Source organism: Gopherus evgoodei, chromosome 9, assembly GCF_007399415.2.
Source record: "Gopherus evgoodei ecotype Sinaloan lineage chromosome 9, rGopEvg1_v1.p, whole genome shotgun sequence".
NCBI classification, from domain to species: Eukaryota; Metazoa; Chordata; order Testudines; family Testudinidae; genus Gopherus; species Gopherus evgoodei.
Window position 1 is genome coordinate 103,741,555 of NC_044330.1, and position 17,120 is coordinate 103,758,674.

Sequence of the window (17,120 nt, forward strand, 5' to 3'; positions counted from 1 at the left end):
ACCGAACTCAATTCAACAGGCCTCCAATGCATGCATCTAAGAGTTGGCAGAAAGTCAGCCTCATACAGTATTGGTAGGGGGAATTCCACAACTATTACTGTCTTCAACTGTCTAAGGCTGGGCTCCATTTCTGCGCTGACCCAATTCAGTAGTCAGAGCAGGCTGATTTTCTCTTCTTCATAACACTGACATTTTATCCTCAGCATTGCTCTGCCCTTCCAGCTGGATGTAATACACAGTAACAGCAAAGAATAAAGAACCTAGTCACGGCCATTAATAAAGCTGACACGATGCACAAAGATGACAACTTTAATTTATACATTTTAATACGTTCCCGAGTGCTTAGGCAAACATAAAGGGAAGAAATATTCACGCATAACCTTAAAAGTGGATGTGACCAGTGACTATACTATTCTATGAAACACCCAGGGTTAGGAGATTACGACCATATATGGCACTCCAGATGGTTGGCTGCATCTTCCTACCTCTCTTGTAACAGAAGAAGTTAGTGGAATTTCTTAGAAAAGGGTGATTAAGAAACACAAAATTCCCTGTATAAACATCTGTCTAAATATTTGATGATGCATTAAAAAGACTGTACTTTCTAAAGGGCCTCATCCTGAGAGATTCTTCCAGAATTGCAGAAATTTAACATATCATAGGATCATGCCCTCGACGCCCAAGATTTACTAAAACTCCAGGACAAATTAAAGTATTGAATTGTCCCTGAGGATGACCATCTATCAACTATGTGAGGCACTATATACCACGGGCCTCAGTTACACTCCTGAACCTTGACTGACTTACATGGGCAGAACTTACCCCATGGTGAAATCACTCCCCCAAACTCTTATTTATAGATTAGAAGGTCTTTGGAGCTAGATCTGGAAAAAATCAGGGAACAAATTTGAGGCTATTCTGGTGCTGTTTAAACAAGGACAAGCTCTGATTCTGTCTCCCAGGCTTTAGCTAGTTTTCTCTCAATTCACTGAAGGATCCCATGGTTTAAGCTTACTTGTGGGGTTTCACCTCCTCTCTGAAGCAGCCAAGTTGCCGAGAGCCTACTTCATTTCTCATCAGACTCCTCTGAAATGGGAGGGACTTTCCAGAGGTCATAGAATCATCACTGTTGGAAGGGACTTCAGGAAGTCATCTAGTCCAACCCCCTGCTCAAAGCAGGACCAATCCCCCCAACAGTTTTTTACCCCAGTTCCCTAAATGGTCCCCCTCAAGGATTGAACTCACAACTGTGGGTTTAGCAGGCCAATGCTCAAACCACTGAGCCATCCCTCCCCCCGAAATTCACAGCAGTGCTGCATTGCTTATTTTTTGCCATAAGCAAACCAGAACTGGGGCACTGTAATAGAGAAGGGTTGACAGTCAATGGGAAAATTCTTCTTGCAGAGTCACTTACGGCTTAGAACAGGAGATGGGGAGTCCAGAACATTCCTAATGTTGCCACGAAGTTGCTCAAAGACCTTGAGCAAGTCCCCTAGTCTCCATGTCCTTACCTACCTGATGTGCATGGAAGCTTAATTACTTAATGTTTGTCAAGCAGTTTAAGATTCTCAGCTGAAAAGTGCCATGCTAGTGGCCACAGCGCTGTTCAGGGATCACAGAGGAAGCCGAAGGAATCCTGTCACGTAATGGCCAATCTGCACATCTGGGAAATGTGATGTTTCTGGGTCTGACCAAATGCTGGACTGTTACTATGCGTTGTTGCTATGTCAGCACTGGACACACAGAAGACACAAATATTCCCAGCTTGTCTGCGCTATCTCACTCACTTGACAGATTTCATTACAGCACTTAGTGAGAATTCAGTCTCTTCATTTTTCTCCCATCATCTCATGGTCCAATTATTTCCTAGTCACAGATAGATGAAGCTAGACATTCCTGCAGTTTATATATACAAATACACTCAGCACCCTAAATATCTGAAATACTATCACATTTCCCCCAACTGCTGTGTTAGAGAGACACTGTCAAGATGTTTCTTCCAAAATATTCCCCACCCCTGTGACAAACACTGCTTTGCCCAAGAGCTTAGGGGAGCGAGGGGAAGCAACTTTAAAACAGAACCAACACAGCCCCTCCAACCACAAAAGGGGAGAGGCCATGCTTGATTTAGTCCAAGTGAAGCACAGGATCTGGTCCAAGAGGTGACTGTAGCTGAACTGCTCAGTAACAGGGACCATCATGGAATTCAGTTGAACACCCTAACAGGAGGCATAATACCAAAAAAACCCAAACCCACCACACCACGGTGAGATTTAACTTTGAAAAAGAGAATGGCACAAAAATGGGGACACTTGTTAGATGGAGATTAAAAGGAGTTGTCACAAGGGTTAGTGCCTGCAAGCAGCCTGAGGACTATTAGAAACGCCATAAGAGAGGCTCACACAAAATGTAAATCAGAAGAGACAATATGGGGACCACGGTGGCTGAACAGCAGAATGATGGAGGCCGGTAGAGGGGAAAAAGGCATCTTTTAAAATTTGGAAGTCAGATCCTTGTGAGGATAAGAGGAAGGCGCACAACTTTGGCAGGCCCAGAAAGAATTTGAGAAGCAATTTGCTACAGATGCAAAATCCAACAGTAAGAAATGTTTTAAGTACATCTGAAGCAGGAAGCCTGCCCACAGGCAGCAGGGCCACTTGACGACCAAGGTGGTAAAGGAGCACTCAGGGAACACAAGGCCATTGCAGAGAAGCTAAATGAATTCTTTGCATCAGTCTTCACTGCAGAGGATGGAAGGGCAATACTCACACCTGAGCTATTCTTTCTGGGTGACAAATCTAAAACACTGAGGTGTCAATAGAGGAGGTTTTAGAACAAATGGATAAATTAAACAGTAATAAGGCACCAGGACCAGCTGGTATTCACCCATGAGTCCCCAAGGAAATCAGGTATGAAATTATGGAACTCCTATTGCTGAACTTGGCATCTCTAGCACTTGACTGGAGGGTAGCTAATACAATGCAAATTTTTAGAAAGGGCTCTAGAGGTGATCCTGCCAATTACAGGCTGGTAAGCCTGACTTCAGTACCGGACAAATTGGTAGAAACTATAGTAAAGAACAGACTTATCAGACTTAACACACAGATAAACACCATTTGCTAGGGAAGAGTCTACATGGCTTTTGTAAAGGGAAGTCATAGCTCACCAATCTGTTAGAATTCTTTGAGGGTACCAACAAGCATGTGGATAAGAGTGATTCCCATCAATATAGGGTACTTGGATTTTCAGAAAGCCTTGAACAAGGTCCTTCACCAAAGGCTCTTAAATAAACTAAGCAGTCATGGGGTAACAGAAGGTCCTCTCATGGATCAGTAACAAATTGTAGGAATAAATGGCCCATTTTCTCAATGGAGAGAGGTAAACAGTGGGGTCTCCCAGAGACCTGTACTGGGAGCAGTGCTGTCCAACATATTCATTAATGATCTGGAAAAGGGAATGACAAGTGAAGTGGCAAAGTTTGCAGATGATGCAAAATTATTCAAAATAGTAAATCCAAATCTGACTGTGAAGAGGGAGCTCACAAAACTAGGTGATGAGCAACAAAATGGCAGAGGAAATTCAACATTGACAAGTGCAAAGTATTTCACATTGAAAAAAAAAAATCCCAAGTACACATATATAATGGTGTGCTCCAAATTAGCTATCACCACTCAAAAAGGGATCTTGGAGTCACCATGCTTAGTTCTCTGAAAGCGTCCAAGGTGGTCAAAGAGCTAACAATATTCAGGCGCTATTAGGAAAAGGACAGGATGTAAGACAGAAAATATTATAATGTCGCTATATAAATCCACGGTACGCTCTCACCTGGAATACTCGGTCTGGTTTCTGATCTCTCCATCCCTCAAAAAGGATAGTGAAATTGGAAAAATTTCACAGAAGAGTAACAAAGATAATCAAGGGTATGGAATGACTTCCATAGGAGGAGAGACTAAAAAGAGGAGGGCTGCTCATCTTAGAAAAGAGATGACTAGGAGGGATATGAAAGAGGTCTATAAAATCCTGAATAGTATGGAAAAGTGAATAGAGAAGTGTTTGACACCCATTCCCGCAATACAAATACCAGGGGTCACCCAATGAAATTAATAGGCTTCAGATTTAATCTAAACAAAAGGTTGTGGAATCTCCATCTCTGGAGATATTTAAGAGTAGGTTAGATAAATGTCTATCAGGGATGGTCTAGACAGTATTTGGTCCTGCCATGAGGGCAGGGGACTGGACTCGATGACCTCTCGAGGTCCCTTCCAGTCCTAGAGTCTATGAGTCCCTTTTTCCACAATGCACAGTTACCATGTGGAACTTATTGCGATGGGATGTTGTGAAGGCCAAAAGTATCAGTTCAGAAAGGACTAGGAGGATCACTCCTTCAATGGCTTAGCCAAGATGGTCAGGGATGCAATCCCATGCTGGGAGTAATCCTAAATCTCTGAATGCCAGATGTCAGAAGGGGAAAACAGGGCAGTCTCTCTTCAGAATTGCCCTGTTCTGCACACTCTCCCTGAAGCTCTGGCATTGGCCACTGCCAAAGACAGGAGAGTGGGCTAGATGGACCATTGGTCTGACCTCGTATGGCAGCTCATGATCTTATGCTCTAAAAATAGCCAGCAAAGACTCATCCCCTGCCTCAAATCCCACAATCCTTTGAAGTCACAAGTGGGTGGGAGGTGCAGGATGATTTCCTTTGGCCACACTATGGGCCTCTGAGCAAAAGAATCCGAGACCTGCTACCTTACATTGTTAAGACAAACTATTTTAAAATATTCAATCATTTGCACCAACCCCCTACCTCTCATAAGGGCCGTTTGCTTGGGATGCTGCAAGGCAAGACTGCTGGTGAGTGTTAAGTGCTTTGAAATCTTCATTCTTCTATCCAAAACGCCCTTTTCTGGGGGACAGGGGAAATGTGGGTTAAAGCAGAGAAGTTGTTTCCTAAGCGCTGTGATTGTTTCAAGCCTGAATGATGCCACAAAGGGAGGAATGGAAGAGCTTAGGAAGGGGCCTCAGGCACAGAAACTTGTTACTAATGGTGGGAAATTCAACAGCATTGAGCACTGGTCAGCAGCGCCAACGGGAGCAGAGTTTGGCGAATAGGGAGTCTGGTTGAAAATCCCACTGTAAGTGGCTAAAACTGGTGACATCATCAGCTCATCTTGTCCATTCACAAACTGCTGGTTTCTTTCTTTTTTAATCTCTTGTCTACAAGAAAAAGTCAGCCCAAGTGAGCAGAGCAGCAGGATGAGGGAAGGGAAAGGCAAGATTCACCAAACAGGTGCAGAATGCTGAGAAATAAATCAGGTGCTGATCCAGCCTGGAAGCCTCCATAAACTCTCTCTCTCAGACACAGGCACCCAGCTCAGAAATAACCAGATCCAGGCTGCACTAAGGCCTGGGCCTCTGTTCCTTAGTGATCTGTAGCAAAAAACCCACCGACTCAATGTAACCACAGCCCCAGAAAGCAAAGGGGGGGTCACCGTGAAAATGTATTACTCACAATATAGCAGATTTCAACAAGCTTCTCCATAGAAAGGCAAACTGCATAGGCAGATGGTGTTGCAGTCAGGGGGTGGTGTATAGCACTTCCCATAGACGCAAAGGCCAGGAGGAACGAGCACCTGCTAATTGATAGAAAAGTAATAAATGTCTTAGCTGCCCAGGCTATAAGGCCATTGTGAATGCTGCTGCCACAATCATTGTGACAGGGATGCCAATGGAATTGAGCGTCGAGGACAAAAGCAGGGACATGCATTTGCCTCCCCCCAGCATGACCTGCAAAGCACACGCCCGCCCAGGAGTGGGAGGGGAAGATCGAGGTCTGTGCAGTTGGTTTCTGTGACAAGAGCACCATCTAGTGCACCCAGGAAGGACGCCCACAGTTTGGGCAGAGAAATGGCAAGAAGTGCAAGATGATTAAGTAGCTTGATTTTTTTTGCTCCACTCAAAGGCTTTTGGCCTGGTAGACAAAATGAGACACACACTCTCAGGATTGCCAACTGTTTGAGCATTAAAATACAGGAGTGTTCCGATTAACAATCCTGAATAACTTTGAGACAGCAGACACTAGGCACCTTAATCTGCAGCATAAGGCCTCATCTACACACTCACTTGCAACACTTTAATTAAACTGGTTTTAGTTAAACCAGTGCAAACCCTTATGGGGAAACTATTATTTTGGTTTGAGGTCACATCTACGCTGCCAGTAGCTAAGGAATGGCTGTAACCATTCTCCTGGAGCAGCCTAATGTAGATGCTTCCTACAGTGACCGACCGGGTGTTTCCATTGCGGTAGGAACTCCGCCTCCCTAAGCAATGGTAGCTAGGCTGACAGAAGCATTCTTCCATTGACCCCGCTGTGTCTACACTGGGGGTGAGGTCAGCATAGCTACATCGCTCAGGGGTGTGGATTTTTTGACCTAGTGATGTCGACCTACCTGTTAAGCACAGAGCAGGCCTAAGAGTTGTGTAACCTGTAGCTTAAACTTCTTCCTAAGCAGCTTAAACTAAACTGAAACAAGCCCGGTTCAAACCGAAATAAGAATATCCACACAGCCTTTTGCACCCATTTCACATCGGTTTAAAAAACCCACACCTTCTCTGACTGTGCAAACCAGTGCAACTCTGCCTGTAGACAAGCACTGAGAGGAATGCTATGCAAGTGTGGTGTTTAGATGTTGCTTGTAATTATTAGAACTGGGAGCACTGGCTGTTGGGAGTCTGAAAGGACAGGAAACAGGAAGGAGCAGGGAGGAGTTAGGAGGTTGGGTGAGAATTACAGAGGGTGCAGCAGCAGCAATCTACTACAAATTCCAAGGAGGGGGAGTTGGCAAGATACAATCACTTATTCTACCTTAACATTTTCTCCTCCTATTGCTGGTAATTAGCTCAGCCTCCTGCCTCCCCCAAGAGCTGCAACTAGTGAGATTTGGGCTGTTTTACGAATCCCCAAGGCTAAGTTTGGGTGGTATTGCACCAGTGCTTCATGCTGCCTAGCTGCCCTGCTTTTGTAAGCAGACCAGGTACTGAAATAGATAATAAAATTGATTAAGGGAGCAGGAGCCTTGTATGTTTCATTATCTTTTCTGTTCTGCAGAACAGCAGAGAGAGTGTGGAGAGAGAGTGCGGAGAGACAGTGCAGTATGAATGAATGCGGCTGTGTATTCCCACATTTTGTTGCCCAGTCACGTAGTTTTGTGAGATCTTTTTCAATTTCTTCACAGTCTCTTTGGTCTTAACTATCTTGAGCAAGTTAGTATCTTCTGCAAACTTTGCCACCTCAGTGTTTACCCCTTTCTCCAGATCATTTATGAATAAGTTGAATAGAATTGGTCCTAGGACTGACCCTTGGGGAACACCACTAGTTACCCCTCTCCAGTCTGAAAATTTACCATTTATTCCTACTCTTTGTTCCCTGTCTTCTAACCAGTTCTCAATCCATGAAAAGATCTTCCCTCTTATCCCATGACAATTTAATTTACGTAAAAGCCTTTGGTGAGGGACCTTGTCAAAGGCTTTCTGGAAATCTAAGTACACTATGTCCACTAGATCCCCCTTGTCCACATGTTTGTTGACCCTTTCGAAGAACTCTAATAGATGAGTAAGACACGATTTCCATTTACAGAAACCATGTTGACTTTTGCCCAACAATTTATGTTCTTCTGTGTGTCTGACAATTTTATTCTTTACTATTGTTTCAACTAATTTGCCCGATATTGATGTTAGACTTACTGATCTGTAATTGCCAGGATCACCTCTAGAGCCTTTTTAAATATTGGTGTTACATCAGTTATCTTCCAGTTATTGGATACAGAAACTGATTTAAAGGATGGGTTACAAACTATAGTTAATAGTTCCGCAATTTCACATTTGAGTTCTTTCAGAATTCTTGGGTGAATGCCATCTGGTCCCGGTGACTTGTTACTGTTAAATTTATCAATTAATTCCAAAACCGCCTCCAATGACACTTCAATCTGTGACAATTCCTTAGATTTGTCACTTACAAAGGATGTTTCAGGTTTGGGAATCTCTCTAACATCCTCAGCCATGAAGACTGAAGCAAAGAATTCATTTTGTTTCTCCGCAATGACTTTATCGTCTTTAAGTGCTCCTTTTGTATCTTGATTGTCCAGGGGTCCCACTGGTTGTTTAGCAGGCTTCCTGTTTCTGATGTACTTAAAAAACGTTTTATTACCTTTTGAGTTTTAGCTAGCTGTTCTTCAAACTCCTTTTTGACTTTTCTTATTACATTTTTACACTTAATTTGGAAGTGTTTATGCTCTTTTCTATCTACCTCAATAGGATCTGACTTCCATTTTTTAAAAGATGCCTTTTTCTCTCGCACTGCTTCTTTTACATGGTTAAGTCACAGTGGCTCTTTTTTAGTTCTTTTACCGTATACGTTTAAGTTGGGCCTCTATTATGGTGTCTTTGAAAAGTGTCCATGCAGCTTGAAGGGATTTCACTCTAGTCACTGTACCTTTTAATTTCTGTTTAACTAACCTCCTCATTTTTGCATAGTTCCCCTTTCCCCTGAAATTAAATGCCAGTGTGGGCTGCTGAGGTGTTCTTCCCACCACAGGAATGCTTCAGAGAAAGATGTAAGAACCCTGCCACAGACAGATATGGGATAATCTGCCTCCACCTTTATGTCTCCTCCTAATCTCTAAAATGATTTAAGATCTCTTCCTGAATGTGTTAGCATTAACTCAATATTCTTGCTATCAGTATAAATGTTCAATCCTTTTTTGAATCTTGTTACATTTTTGGCCTCCATAACATCTTGTGGCAATGAGTTCCACAGGTAATTATGCATTGTGTTAAAAATTCTTTCATCAGTTTTGAATTTGTGACCATTTAATTTCATTGCAAGTTTCTTCTTGCTTGCATTATGAGATAAGTAGAACAGGAGGTCCTGATCTATCTCCTGTAGGCCATTCGTTATTTTATATGCTCTTTTCATGTCTACTTTCAAAGGCAAACACCACCAGTCTTTACAGTCAGTCAGACTCCTGGATTAAAATATTTTTCCTTATGGTTTACACTTAAGTAAACATTTGAACTCTCAAAATGTGACTGCACCCTTTGAAAGCCAGAGTAACCTTGTTTTCTATTATGAAAGCATTATTAACAACCTGAGTAGATCAGTGGGAGGATGCATATGGTTATTTCCTTGTGATTGTCTCTCTCTGTACCTGTTATGCCCTGACACGTAGTTATTTTATGCACATTATAAAACCATTAATAAGCCAGTCCCTTATATAATGCCACTAGATATTGGGAGCACTGATATGCTATATGAAGGTTACAGGCATGAAGTAAATCCGCATGTATCTTTCCCTTTGAGTACAGGCTTTTGTTTTTTTCATCCAAGTTTAATGCCCCTCTAAATAACTTGAATAAATTTACATGTAATAAACGATGATGTTAACATTTGTAACCTGTTTTCTTTGTTAGGTTAGTGCAAATCAAACTGAGTGGCTGAGTGTATACTCACTATTCAGCTGTACACATTTCCGCTGAGAAAAGGAACTTGCTTGAAGATTTCCAGGCTGCTCCAAAGGCAAAATGTGACTTTGGGCAAGCAGTTCTTGTCTCTGGGGCCTGAGAGACCCATTCTAGGCTGCTTGCAGGCTGCAGTCAGTGCTTTGGCAGAGTCAGCTTCAGGGGCTGGTGACTCACCACCACAGAGGAGATTCAACAAGGCTTCAGAAAATACAAATCAGACGTCTCTTTCCTGAGTGCACGGCTCTAGCCACGAATGGGGGAAGGATGAAGCTATGTAGTTTCCATTGCCTCGGCACTGTTAGAATATTGCACAGCCGCAGTTTAAAGAGAAGACATCACCCGCCTAAGTCGTAGATTTTTACACACGAACAATACACAGATTCATTTACCTCCCTCAGTCCCCATGGGTTAGAGTTCTATGGAAGAGTCGAGTTATTTAAGAAGAGAACAGGTCCATTGTTTTGCTTACACAACAGAACTGCTTTAATATCTTCACTGCCGCTGGGTTGGATTAGTCAGCCCTGTATATCTCTGACAGAGAATGCTTCATATACACCTGTAGAGAGGGGGTTCATGAAGTGCTTTTCCAGGACATGTGCAGGAAGGAATAATCATGGGCTTATCGTTAAAACAAAGGCCTGAGAGTCTTCAGTCATGGGTTCAACCCCAAGTTTGGCCACCCAACCCCAAGTCTGCGGTGCCCCTGAGCCTCAGTCTTCCCATCTGCAAAATGGGGAGAATACCTCCCACACAGGGGTGTTGTGCAGGTTCTTTTAAATACACCTGGAGGTCTGGGGATGGAAGATGCAACAGAACTCCATTGTATTGCTACCACTACGTACCACAGATGAGTTGGTGCAAATGTATTGTAATGTCCTATTTCAAAAGATGGGTCAGTTATGCAACCTACTGAACACCAGTAAGGTCATATCTTCCCCAGGATATTGTGCAATGTCCTCCCACCTGCCTGCAGAATAACAATCCCTAGGTATGGCAGAGGGAAGGCAGGGGAAGAATTTTTCACTATTGATGGCCTGTGACAATGTTGTTCTCTGGACTGTGGGTACATGAAAAACAGCCAGTGTATTTCTGGATGTCACAGGGTTCACTCACCACTTCAGCACCTCCTGCAGACCGTCACAGGGATTAGCTCTGCTAGCCCATGTGCCCTCTTCTGGTGGTGCCTCGCCCCTCATTGGCTGCACCTGCAGACCTACCTCAGTGCAAGCATTGCAGCATCTTCTTCCTAATTCAGCCTTCTGGCCACATCACTGATCGTGTTTATCTCAGTTCTAAAGTGTAGCCAGTGGCGAGCTCGGGGGGACCTGGGCACACCTACTACTCCAGGTCTCAACCTAGGGACCCTGTAGCTATCAGCCTCCTGCTGCTTCTTCTTAACGTCTCACCAGTGCGACGTCAAATTCCCTGGGCCACTTCCCCAGCACCTTCTTCACCCTCTTCCCAGGGCCTCGAGCCTGCAAGTTCCAGCAGCCAGCCAGGAGTGCTCTCTAGCTCCCATGGTCCCTGCTAGCAGCTGCCCTGTATGAAGCGCTACCCTCCTGCAGCCCTCTAGGAACCTAGTCCTCTTCTGGGGCTCCCTACAGTAATGGAAACACTCTGGCCAGAAGCTCCCTTTTATATGGACCTGCTAGGCCCTGATGGACTGTTCCTCACAGCCCCTCTCCTATTGGCTGTTCCCTGCACAACCTGTCTAGGCTGCTTTTAACCCCTTCCCTGCCAGTGTGGGGTGGATGCCTCATCACACTGCATGCAAATTTAGACAATAGGCAGTCAATGAAGATTTATGAATGGCACAGGGCTAGAGAACCCCCAAGTTACATCTCCGAAATTTCCATAACATCTTTCATGCCGAAGGACCTTTGAGGCCTTAAACAGAAAACAGGAACCACTTCACCCAACCCTAAGCTACCTCAGCTGGGGAAAACGATGGCTGCTCCAAATGCATACGGTGCCACAAAACCAGGCAGGACACGACGTGGGAGAGGAGCGTGGTCTCAAAATGTAGCTGCAAGGGGGAAATCTGGGCGAGCAGAATGTATTTAGAATTCAACCAGGATTCAGGGGCTAACATCTGAGTGGGGTCTTCAGAACCCACAGGTTGTTAGCCCCTTTGTTTTATGTTGTCTCCTACAGCAAAACCTCCACAGCACCATGACCCCTAACTATACAGTAGGGCTCTGATTGATTCAGGATAGTTTACCTAATGACACCACCACCACAACTTCCAGCTGTTTCTCAGTGCTGCAATGGCCATTTACCATCTGACCAGTATTGTCCCACTGTTCCCTTGTGCTGTCTCCGGTCTTAGGCAAAGATTGTCAACTCTTCCAGGCAAAGATGGTCTTTTTGTTCTGGGTTTGTGCAGCACCTAACACAAAGGAGCCCCGGTCGTGGACCAAGATGCTACTGCAAGAATTATAAGCAATACCACCACGAGCCATTCCCCACCCTGCTTACCTTCCACCCTCCAAAGCTGTATTGATGCTGGGACAGTCAAGCTGTGAACATCTTTTAACATTCCAACCTACTGCTCCAGATAAAATAGTTTTAATTGGAAGAAACCACATGCTATGCAATGTCAGTGATTTGCAGCAGTGGCTGATCATCTGTCCATTTATCACATGCCTGTGAAAAACTCTTTTAACAATGCAAAAATGTCATGTCTCTGTCACATTTGTTATAGGTTTTTATTTCCCTGTGAATGAAAGAAACACTACAGACTTATTCAAGAAAAAAAACAAAACTTTATATAGGCCTAGGATCCTTCTTTCACAGTACAACGCAACAGTAAAAGATTTAGTCAGTGTAAACAGAAGATGCAATAATGATCATCAACTATCACAAGCCAACTGCACAAACACCACAACTACTGAAGTTAGTGCCATTACTGGACAATTCAACAATACTAGAAGAAAAATCAAAACTTAATCAACAGTGCTTTTTCATGTGCAAAACTCAAGTCAATTCAATTTACAGCTGAGAGGATTCCCAAAGGGTGACTTCTCTAAATCTTTATAAAAGCATTGCAAAATTGTGCATCTGGGGCTGTTTTACATATCTGGCAAAAGATCTACAGGCCTGAATGCCTGGAGTGCTAAGCATTCACCACTCCCTTTGAAGTAAGTGGAAACTATAGGTTCTCAACACCACTGAAGATCAAGCCCTCTGTATTCTCCACTACAATAGGATAATGGAAATAGTTTACTGTTAGTTTGAGCTGTTTCTACAAAGTCACTCCTGAATCTCAGCTTTGACTGATTCACTCATTCCGTTTTTATTTTTGAAGCAGTCCTTATATTATGTTTAACACACAATATAATTCCTGACTCCACAAAAATATACACACTAGAATATTTCTCTAAAGTACTTCAATAATCAATTAAAATGTTAATTGACATCAAAAGCCTAGGACTTTAGTAATGTGTTGGCAATTCAAATACTGTAGCTAATGTATTAAAGCTGGAGAAAGAAACACATTAACAACAATTAATTAATAGGAGTTAATTCTGGCCTTGTGATGATACCTGGCATTGCCAGGTGAGTCTTGATTTCTCACAGGATTTTAGGCTATAGAGGCAATGCATGAAGGCCCTAACTCCAAATCAACGGCCTTGCCTAGGGTAGGATTTATGGTGTGACAGTAGCGTATATTAGCTAACACCTTCTTACTAACCTGTTTTAAAAGTTGAGCATTGCCTAGTTTTGAACTTGACCAGTTCCAAGCCCAAAGGCTGCGTGCAAACACATCCTAACACGATACCTTTCATCCTAGGCTAGACAGAACCAGTGAGGCTTTTGCCACTGCTTCCAATAAGTACCGGATGAGGCCCTAGCTGCTAGGGACACTTCAGCACACCCAGTGCAAAGTGGGTGAGGTGATATCTTTGATTGGACCAGCTTCTGTTAGTGGGGGGGGGGAAGCTTTTGAGCTTATGCAGAGCTCTTCTTGAGACCTGCGTAACCTCTAAAGCTTGTCCATTTCACCAAGAGAAGTTGGTCCAATCAAAGATATTACCTAACCCACGGTGTGTGTGTCTCTCTCACATAAACTGGGACCAACATAGCTACAACTACACTGCAAACAATTTTCAGGAATTGTCTCTTAGGAATGTCTATGCAGCATCTGGGAGGGTGCTTCCCAAAGCAGGTAGATAGACATATGCTAGCTCACCAAAAATAGCAGCATGGCCGCAGCGGCACAAACTGATAGTACTGAAGGAGTCGGACAGAATTGGACGGGGATAGCTAGCTGAAGCCATCACGGCCACACTGCTATTTTAGCGTGTTAGCTTGAGCAGAGGCAGTGCATTTGTCTACATGCCTCGGGAAGCACCATTGAAGCCACAATCTAGATGTACCCTTATGGGAATTCTGACTGGGATCGGAGTGATTGGGCATTTCTCCACATAAACCATTAAGTGGGCATAGCTGGGGGTCTACAGTGCTCTGACAGCAGTGGATGCTCCCGGGGAGAGATTGGGAAGCAGTCTCAAATTGCTTTGAATATCTAGTAACTGAAGAAATCAGATGATGCACTCTTATCAGCAGCATATCTGAACAACAATAGCTGTGTTTTCCACATTCTGTGGTATCAGCATGGATCTTTGTAAATTGAATTCACAGTCACTCAGAATACAGAGGAAAAAACAAGAGGTAGTTATTTAAACTACCTCTTTTTAAAAGGCAAAATAAAACAAATATTTGATGTATAATGGTGCGGCAGCCAAAACTCAACACGTTAACTTTTTTCTTTCTTTTTCTTTTTTGAACACATGAAGTTAAGATACAGACATAAAATAAAATTCACACTGCATGGAACCCCTGCATAGCAGGGAACAAACTGGCTAGCACTAAACAATAAATGGGTATGTTAACAGTAAAACTGCCATTTACTGGGTGCAATGAAAATTCTTATTTCCTAAAATGTAAATGCAGAATGTACACAGTTCTAGAGGAGTGCTATAGAAAAAACCGCACATTTTGCTTGAAAAGGAAAAAAAAAAATTCTTGGGGATATTTTAACTGCAAAATATTAGTTCCACTTCAGTAATTTTAAGGCAATGTTATTTAGACCTGAGAAAATGAAAAAAGGTAATTTTATTTTCTGAACTATAAATATACACTCAGTCAAAGCAACGTCACTAGGAGTTGTGAGTGCTCAGACATCTCTAAGAAGCCGGTCCCGTGCTACCCTGAGGAAGCGCGCTCTTGTTTTAACAGAGTGAGTCAGTGCTAACTCTGAAATCAGCCTAGTGTGTGTATTTGTGACTGTGAAAGGACTGGTTGATTGTGTGGCTAAAAATATATTAAAATTACACACAGTTAAGTTCTAGGCTGGAACTTTTTTTCCTGGGAAAAGCAAGAAATAAGAGTTCTCAGCTTCTTAAATTTTCACTGCACCTTTAGCCATTTCCATCATTGAAGAATAAATCCTAGTACTCTAATGTGAAATAGCAAATTGTTCTGTGCTCTTCCTTGGAAAAATGTAAAAACATGGAAGCTCAGAAACATTTATTATAAACAGTAAGAGACATGAAAATGCATCAGGGAGGAGATTATAGTAGCTCCTTAGCATGCAGTGTATCAAACAAAGTGCAACAATTTCAACTAGACAGGAGGACGGACGACTCCCTTTCAGTACCACCTCATTTTCTAAATATGTCTTAAGAAATCTCCATGTACAGTTTCAATCTACAACCTTCACACTTCCAGTTTGGACAGGTGCGACTCCGTGGTATAGCATGGAACAGCAGTAGACTTGTACCTTTCTTTAGTTTCCTCAATGACTAATTGGTAAAAGAGCTTCAATCCCATGAGACATGGCCCCTTCCCAAAATTCAGAACTCAATCGCCTGTTAAAAATGTGTTTGTTGTCTTTAGAAAAGCTGTTTAAGACACAGCTGAAATGCAAACTCACCAACTACAAAGCCCGTGCAATAAGCCTGATGCAGCTTGTGTGTGATCAATTCTTTCCCTCAAATACTACTGCAAAACACATACTGTGACGCTCTGGGCCCCAATCTGAAAAGTCATACATCATGGTGACCCACCCTGGACCAGAGGAAGGCTGGGAGTGGCTTCCGCTGATGGCCCATTATCTAAACAGTGGCTTGAGTCACTTCAGAGCAAAATGCTCCCTTTCCTTCCCAGGAGCAAAGCATTCTGAGTCAATGCCGCTTTACAGCTCCTCCTGGCCTCGATAACTGGGGACCTGGCTCAAACTCAAATACAGCAGTGCAGAGTACGACTGGCTACTAGACCATCAGGCCAATCTCTGAGCAGAGATGTTGCCAATATTATAATGTGAGTATTTGACAATCAGAGATACGAGAGACCAAAACAGTCGTCATGTGACTAATAAGCAATTTACATCTTTAGCTGACATCTCCCTAACGACTTTAGGTAGGGCAAAGCAAAGGCAACATTTCATTTGTCATTCCGGTCTCTGTCAAGCTGAATTCTGAGTGTTAACAACTGAGAAATCAGCCACTTTCCCTACCCAGCTGGGACCTAAGGCCATATATCACACCACTTGAAAAGAAGTCCACCATGTGCAAAGGATTATTATGCTAAAAACTAGTTTCTTTCTACACAGTGCAGTCAGCATGGTTTTCAACTTAAGAAACTGCAGCTTGCTCTTCACAAGCCATCTTGTAGAGAATATTTATATTCTTCTGACACCATATAAATAATATTTATACAGCTTAGACATTCTGAGACATGCATTAGATTTTAGGTAGTACATATTTCTTCGTGATCACATATGCAGATATTATTGTCAATTAAATTGAGCAACGTAAATCTTACGCTGGGCCATGTCTTGCACTATCTACCAAACTCGACGGAGGCTCGGAATCATCCATGGGAAGGACAAGGCGTGTCCCCCGTATTACAAGTTCATGGTCCCCAAATGCCAGCTCCCGATCTAATGCATCTTCAGAACTGTTTCCTACAATCCTCCTCGACGTGCCACTGGATGTGATAGAATCTGCGTTCACAGTAGAATCCCCATATGTCAAACTGATGTCTCCATCATTCAAAATAAGGTCGGAATCATCATCCTTCAGCTGCTCTTGATTCTGAATGTTAAACAGAATAAAGAGTTTATTTGCTTATCGGTTTCTTATACATAAGGCTAGAATTGGTCCCAAAGTCTAAGAACAACCAACAACAGACGACAAGCAGTATCCAGTGATGGATTCTCCCTCACATCTCTGACCACAAAGTTGTGCCCTCGAAGACTTCCTCAATCCAAAGACACAGGCATGAGATATTAGCTTAACAGAGTGAGGACAAGAAGGGCTTTCAGGTCAATGTTTCTTCTGAGTTGTCACTTCTCACTCAACTCTTAGTAGGGACAGAGTCCATCATAAGAGGCTATCATGTACAACAGTTCACAAATGACCAGATGCATTATGGGTACGAAGAACTGCTGGTGTCTGGATTCTATAAACAGTTTGACCCTGACTGGCTATTTTCTGGTTTCTAATTCAATCCATCCACTGTGGTAAATGTCATGATGACCGCGTGGTATGGAAGACAACCATCTCCAAGGCCACGATCACTTTGTGACCAATTATTTT

General features: G+C 43.0%; 1 protein-coding gene across 1 annotated transcript in view; it reads right to left on the reverse strand.

The window, feature by feature from the left end:
* Positions 1–12,205: 12,205 nt before the first annotated feature.
* The window catches only part of SLC9A6 (solute carrier family 9 member A6), a 38,952-nt gene continuing 34,037 nt past the window's right edge, over positions 12,206–17,120 (reverse strand). Inside the window, exon 16 of the mRNA XM_030574567.1 lies at positions 12,206–16,616. Within this exon, the coding sequence (XP_030430427.1) occupies positions 16,341–16,616 (276 nt within the window). The 3' untranslated portion in view covers positions 12,206–16,340. The remainder of the gene's footprint in view (positions 16,617–17,120) is intronic.